General features: G+C 37.9%; 1 protein-coding gene across 1 annotated transcript; it reads left to right on the plus strand.

Annotated features, from left to right (window-relative positions):
- Window positions 1-741: 741 nt before the first annotated feature.
- unc93b1 (unc-93 homolog B1, TLR signaling regulator) lies at window positions 742-15,015 on the plus strand. The gene is made up of 13 exons (XM_017463109.3): window positions 742-948; window positions 1,747-1,866; window positions 2,810-2,951; window positions 4,115-4,268; window positions 4,690-4,851; window positions 6,007-6,136; window positions 6,676-6,769; window positions 7,296-7,420; window positions 9,715-9,897; window positions 10,777-11,056; window positions 12,110-12,228; window positions 12,931-13,053; window positions 13,556-15,015. The coding sequence occupies exons 2-13, from the start codon at window positions 1,747-1,749 to the stop codon at window positions 13,796-13,798; spliced, it is 1,875 nt and encodes a 624-aa protein (XP_017318598.1). The 5' UTR covers window positions 742-948; the 3' UTR covers window positions 13,799-15,015.
- The last annotated feature ends 664 nt before the right edge of the window (window positions 15,016-15,679 follow it).

The raw sequence follows: 15,679 nt of genomic DNA on the forward strand, positions 1-15,679 counted from the left end.
CATTGATGATTACCTTCTCAAAACAGCGATCAGTATGGTCACTGTTACAGTGAATTCTAAAGCAAAATGGGATACCATAGAGTAACTAAAATACAAACTCAGGGAACAAACACAATCAAAAAACCAGAATAGCACACCAGGAATAAAGGCTTGGTAATGACCGACTACAAAGGAAGCTGAGTAATTATGTGACAAAAGTGACTGAATGGAAAGTCCTTAAATACTGTTGCTGTGATTGGGCTGAGGATTGGATGCAGGTGTATGGGATTAGAATGAAGGCAAGAGTGTTCTGGGAATTCATGTCCATGGCAGCCATATTTGTAGGACGCAGTGCAGGATGGGAAATGTACTCTTTGGTGCTCTTTTTTTTTTTTTTTTTTTTTTTTTTTTGGTATTTCCCTGAAAATGTAGTAGAAAATGTTAAGATTCGATCACATGAATACTTTCCTCCACAGATTTAAGCACACATACCATACATAGCAATATATTTAGCATATTTTGTAAATATATACTATATATCGAAATAATCTCTCCCCCTCTTTCCTCCCTCCTCCCCCTTTTATCTTCTAATTTTGTTTTGTGTTGCACATCTTTAGAGTACCTGAGCGTCACAACAAGCATTTCAATGTACGATTGTCACTGATGTCACACATTTTGTGCACGTGAGAAGTAAACTTGGAACGTGAACCAGCAACATCCGGGTCTTTTCAGTAAATAAGGTTACTGTACCTTTAAGAGTGCGCAAGTCAGAAAGGGAAGTGAAAAGGAGTAACTTTTTCGTTTCCCCTTCTCTGCTTTAATACGGGTTTAATGCTGCAGATTTTTTTAAAGGGGATGTAGCCTACTATGACGATTAGTTTGATTTAGAAAATAGATCCGTTTAATGCATGATCTCTTCTTTTGTCTGTTTGCTTAAACGCTCACAGGAGACACAGGACCGCAGTCTAGGTGAGTAGTTTCCCAATGTTTGTTTAATAGCAGAGCAGGTTATTTTTCCTCCCTGTAAATAACCATCCACATGTCAATATTCCAACAGAAACCAGTGTCAAATGCTTGGGCAGTGTTCTTCAAAGTATTATTTTTATTATTATCATTATCATTATCATTATCATTATTATTATCTACCCTGACAAAATAGTTGAGATCAGCTGTTAATAAAGTTGTTGTAGTTAATATTCCATTAAACCTAATCCTAGTTTTCTAAAATTGAGTTTAATCCTCAAATCGTCTTGAATCCAACTGCATTCTTAATAAAACCAGGAAAAGTGTTGTTAAACAATAACTAATGCATGGAATCGATTCTGTAGTCACAGTCTAACTGTTTTAATGTTTAATGTAAAAGTTTTAATGACTCCAATATACATGGTAGTACATATTCGACTAAACCTGGGCTGTGATCATACATGAATCTGTAAATGTTTAGGAACACCTAATAAGATTTAGTTGCTAAAACACTAAATAATTTGGTAAACTCATATTCACGAATGTATATATTTACTCTTTCAAAAGTATAATTTTTCCTGTTGCTCTATGACTAATGTTCATATGATTGTGGAGAAAATCCAAATATTATTATTATTATTATTATTATTATTATTATTATTATTATTATTATTGTTGTTGTTGTTGTTATTGTTATCATCATCTACCTTAGTTAACAGTTAGTATTTTGTTAGTTTTTTCTAGGCTACATGAAAGGAACGGGGATAAAATGTGTTTTATGGTGTTTTGTGTTTTGGCCGCCAGATGGCAGCAGTGATAGCAGAAGACAACGTGTACAGAGAGGCGGAGTTGCAGGAGGTGCCCCCTGCTGACCATCAGAATGAAGTACAGCTTCCCGGACCAGAGGGCAACATCCAGGGCCAGGTAGACATTATTCATTTATCCTGGTTAGGTTTGCAAAGTCAATCCCTGGAGCACTGGGCATGATGTGGGAATACAGCAGGCCCGTAATGGGGCACTATACACACACATGCGATTCACCAGAATGTTTTTGGTAAGTAGGTGATAATCTGAAATCCCACAGGAAACCCAGATTTACATGGGGAGCACATGCAAAACTCCACACACACAGTAACAGGAGGGACAATAACCAGGGAGCCTGGAGCTGTGCTATCTGCTGTGCCACCGTGCCTCTAACGCACACATTGGGTTTTGCAGGATTATGCAAGACTGAATAGTATACTGTTTGCAATACTGACTACGCGGCTAGACAATCTCTGACCATTCATGAATCACTTTAATGAGTCTTTATTGGTCACATATACAGTAGAGCACAGTGAAATTCTTTTCTGACCCCAGCCTGTGAGGAAGCAGGGCCAGCCATGATACGGCGCCCCTGGAGCAGAGGGCCTTAAGGGCCTTGCTCAAGGGCCCAACAGTGGCAGCTTGGCAGTGCTGGGACTTGAACCCCGGACCTTCCGATCAGTAACCTAGAGCCTTAACTGCTAAGCCACCACTGCCCCACAGCTTTAGCTGGGTAACAAAATGAAATAATAAAAAATGAAATCATTTGAATGCACTCATGGTTATCAGTATGTGAAAACGGTCACTGCAGCTGTTTGGCCACATGTTTTTAAGAAGCAGTGAGAAATAAGCCTCAGTGACAGTCTAAATTAATACTGAACGTGCAAGTGGCAAGTCAGAAAATATAAGATATCCAAATATGCAAATATTCAGGGAAGCTGATTGAACTTTGTCAACTGTTGGGTAAAGCACAGATCCCTAATGTTGTCCACCTGAAATATTCTTTGCAGCATTGGCTTATGAACCCTTTGTCACTCCTTTATTTACCCTCTTTCTCTGTCAGGTAGAGGACTTTCTGGGACCCCATCCAGATTATGATGAGGAAGAGGAAGAAAGAAAGTACTACAGGAGGAAGAGGCTGGCTGTGGTGAAGAATGTGCTGGGGGCCAGCTGTGGAGGCATGATCGTCTACAGCGTTTACTTGGGTTAGTTTTCCATTACTATTGGAGATAATGTAATATAGCTTGTCCTAACACAGCACTGCTGAGTACTTGATTCTGACTGGTCAGAACGTTTTGATTAATTTTCTATAACAGCAGCTCTGTCATTAGTGCCACAGGTTTACATTAATGTGCTCGTTCTAATGTCATTTCAATAATAATAACTCGTTCACAGGGACTTGTACGGCAGACAATCTTCAATCGAAGGCTAATAATAAACAGCAATGTTTTTATTTGACAAAGAAAATTATTCATATTATTATGGATATGGTGAAGATTTTTGCAAGATGTTTCTTTAACCTTTATGCACGTCTCCAGTGTGAACCCTTCATAACATTCGGTATGTTTTCCATCACGGAGAGTCTTCAGTACAGACGAGTTTGTGCTTTCTGGTTTCTCTGGAAGCTGTGTTTTTATCCTATTAACTTTAAGAGAGAGAAAGAGAATGGATGGTGAGGGAATCCTTGGTGTTTATAGCTGCTATAACATATGTGATAACAGGAATTTGTTCCATAACATTAAATGTACCTCTTTCTGTTACATTAAATATTAACTATGAATTAACTTTAAAAAACTTCAGGGTGGTACAGTTACCTTTATTTAATTAGTTTTTATTTATTTATTTATTTATTTATTTAAAGTATGTATTGTTTTGTTTTTTTTAAATATCTTATTACTTACATAACACTCTTCTATTCTGCTCAGTGCTCAGGAATAAAAGTAATTAATACTGATGATTCATTTTTAATATTATGGTTATTTAATATTATTATAAACTAATATTGAAAGTGATATATAAGGAGTGACAAAGAAATAATAACATATTATATGTATGCCATATGTTTAAGTATGCCTTTTTAGCATTAAACTTATGCAAGATAATTCGTGATATTACTGAGATTAGTAATTTTTAATCTTAATTTTAATCTCTTGTAATATCTGGTTGCGATGCCAATAAAATGTTTGCTCACAGGAAAAACTGTAGTTTCTGTGGTACCCCAGGCTTCACAACACAGACTGGACCACAGACATCTAAACAGTCAGGACAAAGAAACTGCAAACTTCAGATAACCTCTGCCCAAAATGACTGACAATACCTTTAATGTAATTTGATTTGTTTTTTTTTAAATTTTATTTGTGTTTCACAGGTCTGCTGCAGATGCAGTTGATTCTGCACTATGATGAAACCTACAGAGAGGTGAAATATGGCAGTCTGAGCCTGCAGGATATTGACAGCAGGGTGCTGATGGGCATCAATGTCACTCCAGTCGTAGGCCTGCTCTACACACCTGTACTCATCCGGTGAGCTGAACTGTTTTTTTTTTTTTTTTTTTTTTTTCCTGCCATTTGCTTAGTCATTCTGGCCATCTCTCCTTCCGGCCTTCTGTCTTTTAACGTGCTCTGCATGTCTCAACTTCCTGTAGCTGCTGGAACTGTGATAAATTGATTATCGCCTTTGACTTGCTGAATATTCATTGCGTGAATATTTAGATGCTTTTCGCAGACTCTTAAGAAAAAATGTATTTGCGTTTTTGCTTAGAACAGTTTGCCGAATTAGCAGCTCGAAACCATATGAAGTTTGCATAATAGCGTATCAGTTTGTGTCAGATAAAACATCAACATTATTTGTTTCTCTTCATCATCTTTTTCTTATTGCATATCACATCTTCTGCATCGTGCATTAAGTAGAATCTTGAAATCTCTCTCTCTTTCTCTTTCTCAGGTTTCTGGGCACCAAATGGATGATGTTCCTTGCTTCAGGAATCTATGCACTGTTCGTCTCGACCAATTACTGGGAGCGGTACTACACCCTGGTACCATCAGCCGTTGCCATCGGTGTTGCTATAGTCCCACTCTGGGCCTCTTTGGGCAACTACATCACAAGGTTGAGTATCTGGAGATTTATTAATGGAAGAATTGTATTATTGGTCAATAAATTATTCAAATAAGTTCTGGGTAAACAAGGAACAAAAGAAATGGATGGGCATTTATTGATTTTTATGTAAAAAAAAAAAAAAAAAAAAAAAAAAACCCGGGAGAGCATGCTTTTCTCTATCTCTGTTTACTGCAGCTGTAGCATATGAGAGATTATCATGGGCCAGAATTTTGACACATTTACCTGATCTGAGAGCAGAACTGGAAACTGAAAACCCTGTTATTATGGTAGTCTTAAGGCCTGCAGTTCTGTATTCTGTAAAATACAGAACTGTGCAAAAGTATTAGAAATGCTGTAGAACAAAGATGCCTTCAAAAATAATTAAATTAAATGTTTCTCCATTTAAAAAAATACACAAAGCAATAAACAGTAATAAATTAAACAAAGGCAATATTTAGGGTGATGGCCCTTTGCTTTAAAAAAAAAAAAAAACTAGCCTAAGGTAGAATTAGTGCAGTTTTATAAGGAAATGAGCTGTAAGTTTTATTGAGCATCTTGCAGAACCAGCCACGGTTCTTCTGGAGACTTTGACTCTTGCAATGGCTTCTTATTTTTGCAGCAAAACCCAGAAAAACACTTCATTATGTTTTTTGTCTGAAAAGTGTCTCTTACCACTTAATATGCTGCTTTATGTACTGACAAGCAAACATTTTTCTGTAACATTTAATTCTGTGCTAGAAAACTAATGTTAGGGAATCTAAAATGTTTTTGTATGGACTCGATAATGTAGAAGCCATAAAATAATACATCTTTAACAAAGTTTGTACTAAAAATATAGGGTGCCTAAAACTTGTGCACAGTACTGTAGGTTTGTTTCCCATTATGTGGCAAATTTACTGCTGATGTTAATCACATATATACTACATATGTGGACGATGAATTAAACAGAGTAGGATCTTTTAAAGGGAATTCAGGAGTCGTGATCTACTGCAGATTTTGTAGAGATATAGTAATATTACGTAGTATTATTAATTTACCAGCAGTTTTCATGCCTATTGTTTTAGAGAAGTAATAGGATGGTTATATTGTGTAGGATAGGATCGTTATATTGTGTGTGTGTGTGTGTGTGTGTGTGTGTGTGTGTGTGTGTGTGATGTACTATAGGATGGCCCAGCAGTACTATGAGTATGTGAACTACAAGGAGGAACATGTGCAGGAGCAGAAGCGAATGCCAAAGGGAGCTTGCCATCGTTATGTCATCATCTTCCAGTCAATCTTCTATATCTTCTTCCATGTGAGTACAGCAATGATCAATGAGATTACTGAGGATGGTACTATTTAAAAACCATGAAGGTGGCTTTGGACTGCAGTTGATATGAACAGATTTGCTGTGACTGCTTAGGACTACAACTGCCACTCAAGTCTTCATCAGTGAACAGTGGATAACTTCAACAAAACAGGCTTTATTTTAAAACTATAATGAATTTCTGCACTATTTGACCATGTAGTACACAGTTATAGATGGGAATTATTTATAACGGCACTACCCGGTGTCACCCAGATGAGGATGGGGTTTCCTTTTGAGTCAGGTTCCTCTCACGCTTTCTTCCACATATCGTCTTGGGGTGTTTTTCCTTGCCATCATCACGTCTGGTTTGCTCATTAGGGATAAATGTAAAATTTATAGATTGAAAATTTATATCCTGAATTTATATATTTCCGTAAAGCTACTTTGTGACAATGTTAATGTTAAGTGTTGTACAAATAAAATTGAATTGAATTGAATATATGGATTTGTGCCTGTTGTGTGTATGTCTGTCTTTTTGTCTGCAGCTGAGTTTCATCTTTGCAGAGTTCCCCATGATCTGCTTCCTCAATTATCACATTAGTGACTACAAGCACACTCTCTTCAGTGTCAAGCACTGTGGTAAATTCAACTCCTGATCTCTAATATAATACTATATATAATCTACCAGATACTACTACCATATAGGTTGCTTTGTAGGTACATAATTACTGCCTGAAATCCATCTGTTTCTAAGCACAATTTGTCAGCCCTCTTTACAAACAATCATAATGGAACACCACAGAACTACAACTGATGTTAGCGCATATTATTTGGGTTGTGTAACATTCTCAGCACAGCCGTGACACTGGAAGTGTGTGCATAGTCCTTGTGCCTGTGTACCAGGTGCAGCATCATTGCTGGGACCAATAGACATGGCAGTCTCACTGCTCGGTTGGGAAACACTGCAACATCCAAATATTTCCTGCTGTGGTCAGAAATTGATGGTGATGAAGAGCTAAAGGACAGTTAACATAAATTATGCATGGAAAAGCTCTCTAACTGCACACCTACATGGTGAACTAATGACGTAGGTGTGACTAATAATGTGGTCAATAAGAATACAGTCATTACTCCATCTCTTTGTTTCTCTCTCTTGTATGTTCAGGAGCTGAGAGCAGCGGGGTGATCGATGGTTTTAATAAGACTGTGCTGCAACATTTACCTCGTTCCACAGACCTCATTATAGCAGAGAGTGTTCTAATGGGAGCTGCCTTCATTGCCATGATCATAGTAAGACCATCTGAGATTTTCAGACTCTCATATGTACATCATTGTCATGTTGCGGAACGTAATGGGAGTTAGGACGGATGCAAATTCAGATCAGAGCTTTATTAGAGTAGAGATCCAAAATGTGAGACAATAGCATGGTCGAAAACAGGCACTGGGTCAGGCGATCGGCAAACGGGCATAATCAATCAAAACGGAATCGAAGAATGAGGGCGAGATCAAGATCAAAACTATACCACATGAAACGAGGAACAAACGCTTGGTATACGGAAAACTCATGTAATACTTCGCAAAGTACAAAGACACACGGGGGGTTTAAATGACAAACGTAATCAAGGGTGAAACAAAACAGCTAAGATTAATGATGACAAAGATGGAAAAACAACCAATGACAGTACAGGGGTGCAGACAGGACATAAACCAAAAAGGATGCATGTGTAGAAAGTAAACAAAATCAGTGTCACTGAAAACCCGGAAGCGCATGCTTGCTCTGCAGAGCGTGCTGCGTGCTCCAGCGCTTGGCGCGAGGGGAAATCGTGACAATCATGAGTTAACTTTCACACCACTGTCATGGTCATGAGGTACAGATTAAGTTACTTAAAAAAGAGCCATGAGAATACAACTTCCTCATTTCTATTTTGTCACATAAACATTATTTATTTGCTTTTACTTATATAATTTATTAAAAATAAACTAAAAACTATGCCTTTAAACTTACCAGCCAATAGTCTAGGCACACTAGATAAACACTGGACACAATGTAATTTTCATTGCATTAAAGTAAAGTAAATAGTGATTTATTATTATTGCCCATGTATACATTTGTTTCTGAATTAAAATGTTTTTACCTAAAACAAGTAGTTTAGGAATTTGTTTCAAGTAAGAACATTTTGTTTCAAACGTCGTGCTTAGGAGAGGCCTATTTGGAAAGATTAAGAAAAGCCTCCCGGGTAAAGCTCCTTACATGAAGCTTGGTCACTGAATAATCCCATATCTGTCATTTCAGATGTCTTCATTATTATGTTAAATGGTAACAATGAAGAAACCTGTTCTGTGAGCAGGTGTTTCCAAACTATTCACTGCTAGTGTAATTGTCAGGCTTCACAACCAAGCATCAGGTTCTGGATTTATTTATTTATTTATTTATTTAACTGACATTTTTAATAGCTGAAAACAACATGTACAAAATGTGTTGTACAGCAAAGCATAAACATATATTCAAAATATTTAAATAGCAGTTGTTATTTTTGTTGTTTACAAACAACAAAAAATTAACGTTAAACGTTTAAAAAAAAAAAAAAAAAAAAAAAAAAAAAGTAGGTGACATCCAGAGGTTACAAAAGTTGATGTTTTTTTATAAACCTGGTTGCCATGGGAAACTTTGGTCCACAGTAGAGGTGAAGTGTGTGTATTTATACAACTCCCTCCTGTCCTCAAGGTTGCATCTTCACTGTGGCTAGGCTAAGGGTTGATCTGTTTTTCTCTTTTGTGGCTTTTAATGTTTTCACAAATTGTAATGCGGACAATTATTCTGAATGACCGTTTTACGTTTTGGACCTTAATTTTTCCTTTAACTCCTTAAATGTCCAGCTTATTAATCAATTATTCATCATAAAGCATATTATACAACTACTACATTAAGTTGGAATTAAATTATAATTACATGACATTATAATCACAGTAATTAAATGAATGAACAGGTCCTTGGAGTTTAAGGGGTTAATATGTAGACAACATAGGCTGAAGTGGAATGAGTGGCGCAACAGAAAAGTGTTCGCCCTATTGTTAGCGAGAATCGCGAAGCTGAGAGCCAAGAGTGCAAAATTGGCTGCACTTTCCGAGGGGGAGAGATGGCATACTCTCTCTCTCCTGTCAGTTACATCGACACTAGCCTAGTTTGTGGGTTCATGTATGTGGAAGAGGACAGATGTGTGTTACACTGCCCTGTGATGCAGCAATAGCAACAGTTCGAAAAGATGCAGAGGTTGGCTTCACGTGTCTCGGAGAAAGCACGTGTTAGCCTTCAACCTCGCGGGTTGGCAGTATAATAGGAGAGAGCTGGCTGGTGGGTGGGAACTGGCAGATTACCAGATTGGTGAGAAAACGGGGAAAAAAATTGGAATGATCTAATGTTATGAATATGAATAATTGCACATTTCATCTTTAACCCATGACCTATTACAAGCACAGATCATCCTTAAACACATTCCACTTTTATAATAATGAAGCTAAAGCATGGAAAGGTGCAGATAGTTTTCTCATCACTTATACAGTAACAACATGATTCTGTCTCCTAGTTCCTGGCTGTGTGTGGCGCTGCGTATCGACCCACAGAGGAGATTGACCTGCGCAGCATCGGCTGGGGCAACATCTTCCAGCTGCCCTTCAAACACCTGCGTGACTACCGCCTGCGCCTGCTCTGTCCTTTCTTCGTGTACTCCGGCTTTGAGGTGCTCTTCGCCATCAAAGGACTCATACTGGTGAGCAATAAAGAACAAATAATCGCGTGTGTCTGCCCACCAGATATGGAATGTTGTGAGAGCAGGACAAATCAAAGAATGTGTTTCATCACTGAAAGTTTCAACATTTCATTCATGACATTTTCATCAATATTTGCTGTTATTTTATCTATCTGACACAGTGCCATAAAGTGTTTTGTAACAATAGCGCTTACAGTAGTGCTTTCTGCAATGCAAATCATACGTTTATATTAATGTGCTGGTTCTGATACATTATCATTTCTATAGTAACAACTTGCACAGGGAAGAATATGGCTGATGCTCCACATAATTTAAGTCTAATAATAAAAGTATTAAATCTTGCTGTAATTTAACAGAGTAAAGCGTATAAAGTTTTCTGTAAGGAGAAGTTTAATTACCATTTATTGAAGGAGTCACCAGTGTCAGCATATTATAACACTGAGTGCGTTTTGTACCACGGGAAAGTCTTCAGGACTTGGCACGTTTTGGTTGCTTTTTTTGGCGTATTAAATTCAAAAGAGAGAGAAAAGTAGGTTGGTGAGGGCATGACAGTATATAGCTGCTATAACGTAAGTGATTACAGGCTCTAACTTTTCTAAAATCTAAATCTAAATATAAATAGCCACGCATGTACACAGTTCACAGACTTAATGGTCTTTGAATGGGTGAAAAAAAATGGAAAGCTACCTCTATTTTACAGTTTGTCTAGAAAAAAATAAAACATTAAGTTAAAAATGAATTAATTCTGTATCTGGCTAAATCAACAGAAATAGTTTGAAAATAAGTATCACAATCAGTATTGGAAAAATGTTTTTTAAAATGTATCTTGAATTCTGAAAACATTCTCTCCTCCCTCATGCTTTCTCCTGTGCCTTTCAGTCATATGGTGTGTGTGCAGTGGGGATTGAGAAGCTGTGGCTGTTGGTGATGGTCTATGGCCTGTCGTCCTCCGTGTGTTCTTCTTTGTCATTACTGCTCCTCCAGCCACGTTTACCTCGACCCGTCATGCTGCTGGGGGGAGCAGCAGTTCACCTGATCCTGCTTGTGGCTCTCATGTGCTGGTCCTCTTCACCGAAATCTCCTCAACAGCTGCCCCAGCTCCTAGTGCTGGTTGCTCTCTGGGGCCTGGGCACTGCTCTCAACAAGACCGGGTTGAGCAGTGAGTGGCACACACACATGCTAACACATACACACACGCGCACACACAAAAACTCACAATAGTTACCATGTGTACGTTTTTGATTACTCGAAAAAGTTTTACTGCCCAGTGTTTGCTTGTTTATTTTTGTTCTGGAGATGAATTGATGTAATTGAAGACCGTCTCACCAGGAAGCCTTCCATTAATACAGGCATTTATGAAAATAATTTGGGTGATATGTCCATTATTTGTTAGCTGCAATCTACATAAACAAGCGAGTGACAAAAGGGGTATACCCCGGTGTCCTGGTGATATTCCCCTATTGGCCCTTCTCTGTCATGGTCCCCTAATAATCCCCATCCCTGAATTGGCTACATCACTCTCTCCTCTCCACTAATAGCTGAAGTGTGGTGGGTGTTCTGGTGCACTATGGCTACCTTCGCATCATCCAGGTGGATGCTACACACTACTGGTGGTTGAGGAGACCACCCCCCACCCCCCACCCCCAACTATGTAGGACGCTTTGAGTGTCTAGAAAAGTTCCATATAAATGTAATGGTAACTAATTAAAAAACATGTCTGGGCTGATTGACTTCATTTGGGGTTAGTGGAAGAATTTGTACTTCATTCTTTTTGAAATTTAAAAGTATTCTGGGAATGTTCAATCAGGGTTGCATAATCACAAGTTAAGCTCACGAGGAAACAAACCTTGCAGATATAAATAAAAATCTAAACTATTATGCCAGATATGGACTTTTATGCCAGATATGGAGTTACAAAAATGTGAAATAAATAAAAAGCTAAATAAATCAAACTTGGTTTATTTATTGCAATGTATAATCTACTCTTTGCCCTGCGATGGACTGGCACCCTGTCCAGGGTGTACCCCGCCTTGTGCCCGATACTCCCTGGGATAGGCTCCAGGTTCCCTGTGACCCTGAAAAGGAGAAAGTGGTAGAAGATGGATGGATGGATGGAATCTACTCTTTGACTCTTGAATGAGACTAATATAGTGAACTTTCACTAATAACTTTTTCCTCCTCTGTGTGTGTGTGTGTGTGTGTGTGTGTGTAGCTCTACTTGGTATGCTGTATGAGGATAAGGAGCGTTTAGACTTTGTCTACACCATTTATCACTGGTGGCAGGCCATCGCCATCTTCATTGTGTACCTCTGGTCTGCCCTGCCTATGAGGGTAAAGATTTATGTGTGTGTGTGTGTACGTGTGTGTTGCAGGGGGAGTTTACCATTTATCACATTTATTCAGCAAATTTAGGAATTCATAAATTGTATTTCACTTTTATTATTTATCATTAAATTAATTTTAAATTAACTAAGAACAGCTTTTCTCTTCACACAGTCTATTTCCCTTCAAATACAGAAATCTGTGCATTCAAATAAGACAGCTCCTTAGTGCTTAATATAAACACTGTGAGATGATCAATTCATCAATATGCCACTACAACATGCAAACAGTTGAACATATGAATGTGGAGCTTGTGATTCAATGCACCAGAGGCACAAACACTGAGATCTAAGATTAGATAATTAAATCCTAAAGATCTGATTGACTGAAGAAGCCAAGAATAGTCATCTCAATGAAAATATTATTGATTGTACCCTACCACATGATACACTTGATACGCACCTCTCTGTAATCCTAATGGAAAGATCTACTGAATTAAAATGAATGCACTTGATTTATCAACAGCATGCTTTCATTTATTATTTCATTCATTTCATTTAGGCATCTTTAAAAATATGAATGAGTTTTAACAGTATTATTTGAACAATATGTGTTAAATGTTACCTATAATTACAATAATGACTTTCCCACTTTTCTTCATCTTCATCTTCATCTCTCTCTCTCTCCCTCTTTCTGGTCATCTATCATTAGGCCAAACTTGCCATCCTATTGGTTACTCTACTGGTTGCAAGCTTCTGTTATGCACAGATGGAGCGTCGCCTAGAAAAGAAAATTCCCTTCAGGTTGCCACGGATTCCCCGTCCACGGCACAAGGTGAGTCTCACACACACTCACATACAATCAAAAATGCAAATACACGCCTGTTGTTTAACACTGAGCTGTTTTGGTTAGGTTGGAGAAGTGGAATACGAGTAATGCGTACCATTAGTTGTGATGACTTTAACGCTGGTTCATATTTAGTACACTGAAAAGGACATTGTCTTAGATTTATTCATGCTCAGAGAAAAGGTAAAAATTGCACCTTTTGGACCATGGAGTAAAGAAAATGGTCTTTAAAATGGCTTAATGTAAATAATTTCACTTTTTTAAAATTATTTTTACAACCATTTTTGTACCTTTGAGAGGATATTGTTAATAACTTTGGGAACAGAATTGTACCTAGACAGTAGCTTTTTCCTCGCAGTGTTGACAGTTCTACTTACAGGTAAAGGAATTTCAGTAGTTTGGAGGTCAATGTGCTTCATTACTCATTTCCAGTGTCACATGTGCTAGTTTCAGTTCCTCATGCTGACGTTAGACACATCCTTCCATGTAGGTCAAAGGTTATCGTTACCTCGAGGAGGAAAACTCTGATGAGTCTGATTCAGAAAAGAGCGATGTGGTGGAGGAGATAGAAGAGGACCGGCAGAGTGAAGGAGAAAATGATGGGGATGTCGGATCGCATGGCTCTCATTCGCCAGGCCCTGAGAGGAACAGGATCCACGGTCGCCAACGGAAACGTTATGATGCTGCCTATGAGCAGGCAGGGGAGAGGGACGAGTATGCCCAAGCCATGTGATATGCTGCGCTTTGACTCAACATGAGTCACTTCCCCACAGTTCACATATGAATGAATGGGTGGATGGATGGATGGATGGATGAACGAACAAAGGAATGAAGCTCAAAGACTGTTCAGTTGCAGGTGATGAATGTAGTGTTGATGAGAGACCATGAAACTTGCTTTGCGAGGTACTTTTACAAAGGAAAATGAAAAGTTCTCAAGTAATTCTGCAAAACGCGAAGTGAAATAAGGAAATATCCACAAACCAGTAAGGCCAGGTGGTCTTTCACTAACAGTCAATGTCGTATGCTGGATATTTTTGCCTCTTGCTTTTCACTCGGTTCCTTTTTTCACTGAATGCCTTTTCAAGCTTTTGCTTTCGTACTGCTTCTTTTTAAGCAGGTCTGTAATTACTTCATTTTACATAGACATTGTGATTCCCCTCTTGATCTGAAATCTTGCTCACTGGGTTTTTGATGGATTTTTTTACACAACCAGTGAAAAGTTTGGACACTAGATTGAATATACTTTTAACATGGTGTTAAAGACATTTTGCTAAATGTGTATGGTTTCTATTTTCTTCTAAGCAAGTAAATAGTGAAAAGTGAAGTCTCATGTACAAATGTGATTGTATTATGATTACTTAAAGTGCACCTATTATGATGTTTTTCAGATATTACCTTTCATGTAGTGTGTTATAGAGCTGTTTGTGAATGTAAAACGTCTGCAAAGTTTTAAAAAATCAAAGCGAACGACAAACAGAGTTATTGATTCCCAAATGAAGGAACTGATTCCGAACAGCTGAAATGAGTCGTTAGTAATTCCAGACTTGGTTATAGTCCTGCAGTTTAAATTATGAGCACATTAAAGTGCTTATTGACCTCGGAGGCATGTAAATCTATTGTATGAGACCGTTAAAACACAGACACATTTCACAACTATAATAAGCCTCTTCATGAAGCTGTTGAGAAGCTCCTAAGAGTGCATAAAGCTTCATCTGGAATACGATTAAGAATTTAAAATATGAAACAGTTTAATATAAAATGGTCAGAATAGTTGATTTGTTTAAGAATTTTATTGTTCACTGAATAATTGAAATTTGTATACATAATTGAAAATTGTACAAAATAAAGAAAATCTTTTTATGAGCAGTTGTGTCCAAACTTTTGACTGGTAGTGTACTGTGTATATATACACAATATATATTTAAATAAACATCGATATTTCTTCACTCATCTGGCTAGGGATTTTTATTTTTCAATTTTTAGCTGATGACACAGACATGCATTCAGCCATATCCACACAGATTCACTCACTCACTCTCCTACGCACTGACAAAGTGTTTAGCTTTGGGCATGAAAGCAAATGTGAGGTGAATATACATTCATTAGTCATTGACAGGCCTCTCTTCCAGCGGCTCTTGCACATATCCATCTGTCACGTATGGCAGTTATACGTCACAACATATCGGTGCTTGTGAACTGGCCCAACTGTTCATGTTTTCATGAGTATGTGTACCACCTCCTTTAACAGACTCCATCTTAGAGCCTACCCCTAAGTGTATGTTTGTGTGGCTCTGCTTTTATCACACTGCCTTTAGGTTTTTCGATCCTACTTACTGAAAATGTAGTACTTAATCCTGGTATGTTATTGTCTGTGTACCGTTCTTCAGTTGTGCATGCAATTTATTTACTTTCATGTCAAAGTAAGGTCAAATCCAAGTTATGTTCTGTGTGGGGTCCAGGGAAAGGGGAGGAAATCCTCTTTCTACCTTAATGCTATTGCGTTGTTCGTTCGTTCATTCATTCATTCATTCATTCATTCATTCAGTTACCACTTTGTACTGGCAAAGGTCACGGTTGATCCAGAGCCTATCCTGGGAACACTGCATGTGAGGCA

Source organism: Ictalurus punctatus, chromosome 3 (genome assembly GCF_001660625.3).
Source record: "Ictalurus punctatus breed USDA103 chromosome 3, Coco_2.0, whole genome shotgun sequence".
Taxonomy (NCBI): domain Eukaryota; kingdom Metazoa; phylum Chordata; class Actinopteri; order Siluriformes; family Ictaluridae; genus Ictalurus; species Ictalurus punctatus.